Genomic DNA, 7,859 nt, shown 5'->3' on the forward strand with positions numbered 1-7,859 from the left:
ATATTCAGGTTTTCTTTTTAAATTTTTTTTTTTTCACTCTAAGCTGGGACAATGGAGATACAGAAAAGATGAGTCCTTGGGATATGGAAGTTATACCTAATAATGGTAAGTGTGTATTAATTTTTTGGTCTGTAATAATACAGCATTAACCTTTGATTTAGCATAAGATTTTATATAAAAAGATCCGGTCGCTCACTTGCTAGACAATGTTCAAATATGTTTTGCACATCTCTTTGCCCCAGAATTAAGGAGGTACCCCAGTGAACTTTATAAATAAAATCTGCCCACTTAATTTTATTATTTACATAGACATAGTGATTACTTGATCAAAAAGATATGTTGTAATTCAACAAAATAATTCACATAATTGTCTATTCTTGCTATGTGATCTTCGCAAATTCCTTGAAACCAAGGTTCTTAGGACTCAGTCTTTGAAGTGGTGTGATAGTCTTTTTTGCAGTGGTTCTCAACCTTCATAATTCCGTGACCCTTTAATTCAGTTCCTCGTGTTGTGGTGACCCCCGCAACCATAAAGTTATTTTTGTTACTGCTTCCTAACTAATTTTGGTACTGTTATGAATCGGGTGACCCCCATGAGAGGGTTGACCCCTAAAGGGGTCGCCACCCACAGTTTGAGAACCGCTACTTTATTGGGTTTCTGTAAAGGGTGAAACATGTAAGCTGCTTATTATAGAACCTGACACGTTATATCTCAGTGCAAAGGTAGTTGTAATGGAGTTCAACTTAAGTCATGAAATACAGTGTTTTCAGGTACAGTGCTACAGAAGCCACCAGGAAATTATATTTATTCCATACTTTTAAAAGTACAGTGTGCATGAATATGTTTATCTTTTTTATTTTTAATATAAAAATCAGATAAAGTTTAGGAACGCAATTTGACTTGTGCAATTAGTTGTACCGTTACTGAAAATGGTTATGCCGATATTAACTACTTCTTAACCTTTCAAAAATGACTTAAAAAATTTAATAGTTCAAAACAACTATCATTTTGTACTAACTTTTCCTGGTTTACTTTCAGTTCTTATTTCTCTGTTAAATGGTTTCTTGTGGATATTAATGTTGATGCATTGCTATCACTAATTCATTTCTAGACTTACATGAAGTAATAGCTCAGCTCATTTACTCTTTGATTTCTTACCTAAAAGTGTCATTTTGGGAAGATGAATGGTGGGTTTGTTGTATTTGTATACACATACATGCATAGAATTTATGTAGCTATTTAAATAATGGCCTATTTCCAATGTTTTTATTTGAGGAGGCTCTCTTAGAAACCATTTAATACTATTAATACACTTCTAAACTTGTACATATGTTGCTGTCAACATTTTGAAAACAATTTCTTCCAATGTTTCTTATTCTAGTTCAATGGGAAAAAAGGTACAATTTTTGTACGTACCACAATCATCTAGTAATAAAGATGTAGACACAGAAAGTTTATTGTGTTAAGTTGGGTTGACTAAAGAAACAAATTTAGTGACACTCATGTATAAGGAAGAGCTTTAGTTCAAGAAAACATCCCAGCCCATTCCAAATCAAGTTCTTTAGTCCAATATAGTCCCTTTTCAGACTCACACAGCAGCCACATGCAGTGATTCAAAATGCAGTAATTATCTCAGACCAGTGGGTACAAATTCGTGTGGCTCCAGTGGTGGTGGAATCATAGCGCTCTGGCTGGTTTCAGAGTGGCTTGCCAGCAGGAACGTGAAAGCAGAGAGAATAGGTGGTTCCCAAGACCCTTTTTATGAAAAGGCCATGAGCACAAGGAAGTCACCTTCAGGCTGTGACCTCACTGAAGGTAAATCCCACCCCTACACTTTAAGACAGGTGTCCTCAAACTGCGGCCCATGGAGGACATTTATCTGGCCCGTTGGGTGTTTTTTCCCGTTTGTTTTTTATCTTCAAAATAAGATATGTGCAGTGTGCATAGGAATTTGTTCATAGTTTGGTTTTTGTTTTTAACTATTAATCCAGCCCTCCAACTGGCCCGTTTAAAAAGTTTGAGGAACCCTACTTTAAGATATGTAAAAGCTGACATGCAATTATGTCACTACCACACTACCTTCTTCACTTAATAGTAGCAGGCTAAGCATCATCTGTCAGTATTCATTATTCTCTTCCTACTTTAAAAAAAATGCAGTTGAAATAATTGTTTGAGAAAACTTGTTAGTGTTGCATAAAAATATTTTCTCCTTTGAGTTGATTGTGGAGCAAGTTTTCCGTAATTGAAGTAATAATGTTCATCTACAGATTTCAAAAAGTTACTAGCTTTTAAAAAATCTTTAAATTTTACTGATCCTTGAAATATGCCTGCCTTTAAGAAAAATTAAGAGTGTGCTTTATACTTTAACTTTGCAACAACTTTCTATATTCTAAAGGTACTAAAATTTAACTAAATCGCCTGTGTCTTTCACTCCTTCAAATTTTTTTGTCTTTCAGCTGTGTTTCCTGAAGAATTAGGTACCAGCGTTCCTTTAACTGATACTGAATGCAGATCGTTAATCTATAAACCTCTTGATGGAGAGTGGGGTTCCAATCCCAGGGATGAAGAATGTGAAAGAATTGTTGCCGGAATAAACCAACTGATGACACTAGGTACGTCACAACACATGCATTAGAAACTCTTGGCAATATGAATCCTGAAAGGAAAATGTTACTAAGTTATCTCAATTGTAATTTGAGGCACTATGCAAACTAGTTAAAGACATATACTATAAATTGTGTTTTACATAGAATGTTTTGGTTTTTTGTTATTACCCAGTATTCAAATTTCTTAAATAATTTTGAGTGCCGTTACTCTGGTTTAATTTTAGTGAGGTTTCCCAGAAATTCTAGCAGCACTTCTGAAAAATCTTGGTCCTCCAAAACCCAATTTGACACCCCTTGACGTATTTCAAACCAACATAATGGGAATTGGAGGAAGGAGTTGAACACTGAATTAAAAAAGTAAAAAAGGAAAAAAAGGGTTTTTTTTAATACTGTAGAAAGAGGTTGTATGAACTGCTTAGTTTCCTTTTTTAAAAGGGAAATAACCACCATCAGTTTCTCAGTTGTTTTAACATTGGTATTTGATTCCTCCTCTCTGTCTGATAATTCTCAGAATATGAGAGAGCTTTGAAAAGGTTGTGGAAAAGTCAAAAGGTAGCAGAATTTGCCACAAATTTTCCCCAGCCCCCTTGTAATGTAAATTTTGAGAAAATCAAAAGTTAGATATAAATGCCCGGTGTTATCGTGGTAACTGTCATCTCTTTCTCCACACAAATTTATTAAATATCCCTAGGATTTTACAGTATAAAATAATAAAAAGGGGTCATATCAGCTAAACAGAATTTCCTGTGAAAAGACAGGGGCCGACTAATGTTTGTATGGATTAGAACTTATTAGATCTTAATTCAAGCAAATTCTCCTTGAATTATCTTAAGCATTAAACCATTCATTCATTTATTTTAGATATTGCTTCTGCATTTGTGGCCCCTGTGGATCTGCAAGCCTATCCCATGTATTGCACTGTAGTGGCATATCCAACGGATCTAAGTACAATTAAACAAAGACTGGAAAACAGGTTTTACAGGTTAGACCCAGTTAATGTAGCTACTGCCAAAGGAAAATTAAATAATCCTTGTGCCCATTTACTGATCTTCTTTTGCAGTGTGTCTCAAATTTTAATATGTTTCAGAATTACCGCAGAATCTTGTTAAAATGCAGAAATTGATTGTGTGTTGTTGGACCTGAGATTCTGCATTTCTAACAAGTTCCCAGTGATGTGGGAAATATGGCTCCTAGGTACAGTTCTTCAGTTACTGATAATATGCTTTGATGTTGTTTCATAATTGTATTTTATAAAAAGCAAGCTAAAACATTGATTTTCTTCTAGGTACCCCATTAAAATGTGTGTTGATTTTAATTTGAATACTTTTAAAATAGGGTTTTTAATTTTATTTATGTTAAGAAAAAGTGAAAATCATTTTATTTTAAACTTTTTTAAAAATCCAGGTACCGTATATACTTGAGTGTAAGCCGCCCTTAATATTAGCCAAGGCACCTAATGTTACGACAAGAAAATGGCATTTAAAATGTGCTGAAAAACTCAGCTTATACACGAGTATATACGGTATTTTTCATAGTTGTAATTTTTGCTTCAAATATAACAAGTTTTAAAAGTAGACATAATTTCAAGATTTTTGCATTTTGTGTAGAATTTTGATAAATATGGAAGTTTTCATTTTGAACAAGTTTTCTAGGTTATTGATTAAAATGTTTTGTCTATCAGTTTACAAAAAACAAAACTATACTAATTTTCCTACTTCTCATAAGGTTAACATTTTGAGTAGTATTTCATTAGAACTGAAGGGGATTTTCAGTGCATATTTTAATGACTAAAGCAGGTTTCTCAGTGACCGCATTAGTGACGTCTGGGACCAGAATATTGTGATAGATCTGTAGCAGCCCCTTAGTTGTGACAGACAGAAGTGACCCCGGGGGACAAAATCACCCTTGTTGAGAACCACTGGAACAAAGAGGCTTAGACACTAGACAGCATACGATCATGGTTTTATGGTCTTTCTAGGTATTTCTGCTATTTTAATATTGCTAGCTATTTTAAAAAGAAGTGATCACTTACCATATATTTCTATTTTTCCTAGCCCCAGAACATAATTCAAGTATGTCTAATCACCATATGTTGGTAGCTGAAGGGAAGAAATTCTTAGCTAAAACCCTTTTTTCTCCCAGTACCCTTAAAAGGTACACTGAGTGCTTCACATATGGATACAGACATGGAAGAAGAGAGAAAGGGGCTCTTATCATTAAGTACTTGGAAATATAACTTGGTTGAAACTGTTTAGTTTTGTGTAAATTCTTAGGGTTAATGAGAATGATAGTATGAAATACGTAATGTCAAAACTCCCTCTATTTCTATTCTCTTACTACTATACTACACATGGTTTCCTAAGAGTCTGGTTTAGGAAACACTATTTATTACCTATGCAAATACACAATGCTATTCTTCATGTTGACCTTACCACAAGTAGGTTATATCATTTTGAAAATGAATGGGATGTATGTGAAAGTCCGTGTCAGTTTTAAATTTTGTGTGAATATAATGAAATCAAAGACGTCTGTTCTTGTTCTTTTAAAGGCGGGTTTCTTCCCTCATGTGGGAAGTACGATACATTGAGCATAATACCCGGACATTTAATGAGCCTGGAAGCCCTATTGTAAAATCTGCTAAGTTTGTTACTGATCTTCTTCTACACTTTATAAAGTGAGTATTTGGGTGCTTGATAATAATTGTCGTAAATATTTTTAAATGTTAATTCGAAATGTAAATGAAAGTTTTATCAATGTACTGTAACATTTTATCATATAACCACAGTTCCATTTAAAATACTAAGCATATATTGTCCACATGATAGCAATAGAAGTTGACTGTTGACTAAAGCTAACTATGAAATCATGACTTAAGAATTTTTAATTTACTCTTTAAAATTGTGTTACAGAGGTAAAATTGTCTCTTCCTTCTGATTTGAAAGTCTTTCATCTCAACAATATATTCCATGAACTCTAATAGTACTGTCAGTCAAGCATTGTACTGTTGTGTTTGGCGTTTAAACTGACCAGCTGCTCCATGGGTAAAAAAGATAAGGCTTTCTGTTCCTGTAAAGATTTGCATCCTCAGAAACCCTTAAGAGTGTCATTAGGAGTTAGTTGGAATCTACTCCGGAACGCTACATTACCCCTGCTAAGTTCATATAGACTAGATTTTACATGATCTGGCAAAATATTGAATTTCATTTTCACTGTTCTGTAAGGAGTGATAACTACAGCTTACTAAATCAGTAGCCCTACCTCATGGGTTTTATGTGGCTAGACTGAATTGAAACCAAATAAATACCTTGCGTATTTTGGACAAAATACTACTCTGAGTTAATGTTTTTTACATGGGTAGTTTTTCTTGGGGAGAACGAGATAACAGTATCTTCTATAATTTAATCTTGAATACTTTAATTGATACAAATCAATGTACATATATAATAAGCTTTTCAGAGCATTAAAAATTCACCTCATTTCATACTCATCCCTTAGTGTTACCATCTGATCTCGTTTCTGGTGTAAGGTAAATTGGTGGTCTTTTGCTAAGGAAATTAAGCTTAATATAAGGAAAGCACTAAACTAAACAAAATTAAGATAAAACTTCATGCTGTTACCATTCCTTAGAGGTCTGCTTTTCAAATGGTTTGGGGGCTAAAATTGTTTAGTAAAATATCTTTAGTATACATCATCAAGCACTATCTTCTAAAGACTATGTAACTTGGTTAAATAGCTTATCTTTGAACTAATTCTCTTATTTTTTCAATATAGTAAATCACAGTTTAGTAAGAATTATTTTAATTGTCCTATTGGAGCAGATTGATACAATGCTTAAAAGTACATACACTATGTAACTCTGAAAGCAAATCTACCTAGAATTTTTTAGACATGTCTAATTTATATTAGACATAATATAATTTCTTTATAACAGCTTGAACTGACAATATTTTAAGATGTTATGAAGTTTTTACATTATTTTACTTTTTAAGATTCCAATAGCTAAAACTACATAGAAGCAACACATTATGTTTCCTGTCTTCATAATGTAAATAAGAATCTACAATATAAGAAAGATGAGTAACAGAACCCCCTGGTGGCACTGTGGGCTAAGTATGGAGACAGTAGTTCAAATTCACTAAACCCCTCTGTGGGAGAAAGATTCAGCTGTTTGTCTCCATAAAGATAAAGAGTCCTTACAAATTCAGGAGCAGTTAGTTCTTCTCTGTCCTATGGGATTCCTGTCATTTGGAATTAATGGATGCATTACCAGTAAGTTTGGTGATAGATAATAAAGTTTGTATGGAAATTTAGATGGGGATAGGGTGATTTTCTAGCTTAGGGGGAATGAGTATAATAGTCTTTACAGGCAATTCTACTAAAGCATTCAGGAGAATGTAGTTTAAAAAGAAGGCATTTGATAAGGAATGGTATGAATCAGGAAAGCATTATTGAAGGAAAAATACAGTGTGTGAGTAGAAGGTAACAGGGATAAGGTAAGTAAACTTGTTGGGTTCAGTCTGCATTAATGGAGGGCTTTAAGTAACTGCTAAGCAACTTTTCATATGTGAGCAAAGAACTGAAAGCATTTTAAGATTAAAAATGTTTTTAAGCTATACTGGGTACATTAAATTTTGACTATAATATCAGGAAGAGGCCAAAAGCATAAATATATTGTTTACTTCAGTTGAAAAGGTAGTAAGCACTCAGTTATGAACATTAGAAATTTAGAAATGGGCATATGCCAAGAGATCTTCACCCAGTGTAGAATTTTAAGAGCTTGGCCATCAATGGTTTCATTAGCATGGGGAGAGAGTAGGAATGAGAGTAACCCAAGATTCCAATTACTATGAGAATAGTAATTGGTAAAATATACACAGGAGAGAGAAAAGAGTTATTTTCTGCAGACTGACGATTGGATTTTGACAACTATCAAGAGGATAGTTGAGAGAAGTTATCGGACTTTGAAAAGGAGTGCTGGTGGCATCGAAGTAGCTGCTGGTCTTCTAACAGCAAGGCCATCAGTTCAAAACCACCAGCCACTCAGCAAGAGAAAAGTGAACTTTCTATTGCCTTAAAGAGGTACAGTCTCGGAAAACAACAGATAGCCCTGCCTTGTTCCGGGTTGTTTTGAGTTGGAATTAACTCCATGGCAGTAAGCTTAAGTTTTTTAAAAAAAATAAGACTTTGGAATTTAGAGATAAAGCTACATATAAAGTTAAAAAGGCAAAAGGGTCTAAAATGATAAAGAGAAG

General features: G+C 33.8%; 1 protein-coding gene across 1 annotated transcript in view; it reads left to right on the forward strand.

Moving 5' to 3' along the window:
* LOC101639896 (pleckstrin homology domain interacting protein) overlaps nucleotides 1–7,859 on the forward strand; it is a 106,534-nt gene that overhangs the window by 81,532 nt on the left and 17,143 nt on the right. The window contains exons 24-27 of the mRNA XM_030886740.2: nucleotides 44–105; nucleotides 2,458–2,613; nucleotides 3,469–3,589; nucleotides 5,156–5,281. Coding sequence (XP_030742600.1) covers nucleotides 44–105; nucleotides 2,458–2,613; nucleotides 3,469–3,589; nucleotides 5,156–5,281 — 465 coding nt within the window. The remainder of the gene's footprint in view (nucleotides 1–43; nucleotides 106–2,457; nucleotides 2,614–3,468; nucleotides 3,590–5,155; nucleotides 5,282–7,859) is intronic.

Source organism: Echinops telfairi, unplaced genomic scaffold (genome assembly GCF_000313985.2).
Source record: "Echinops telfairi isolate 266 unplaced genomic scaffold, ASM31398v2 ScPeMD7_3533;HRSCAF=4204_0, whole genome shotgun sequence".
In the NCBI taxonomy this organism is placed as follows: Eukaryota; Metazoa; Chordata; class Mammalia; order Afrosoricida; family Tenrecidae; genus Echinops; species Echinops telfairi.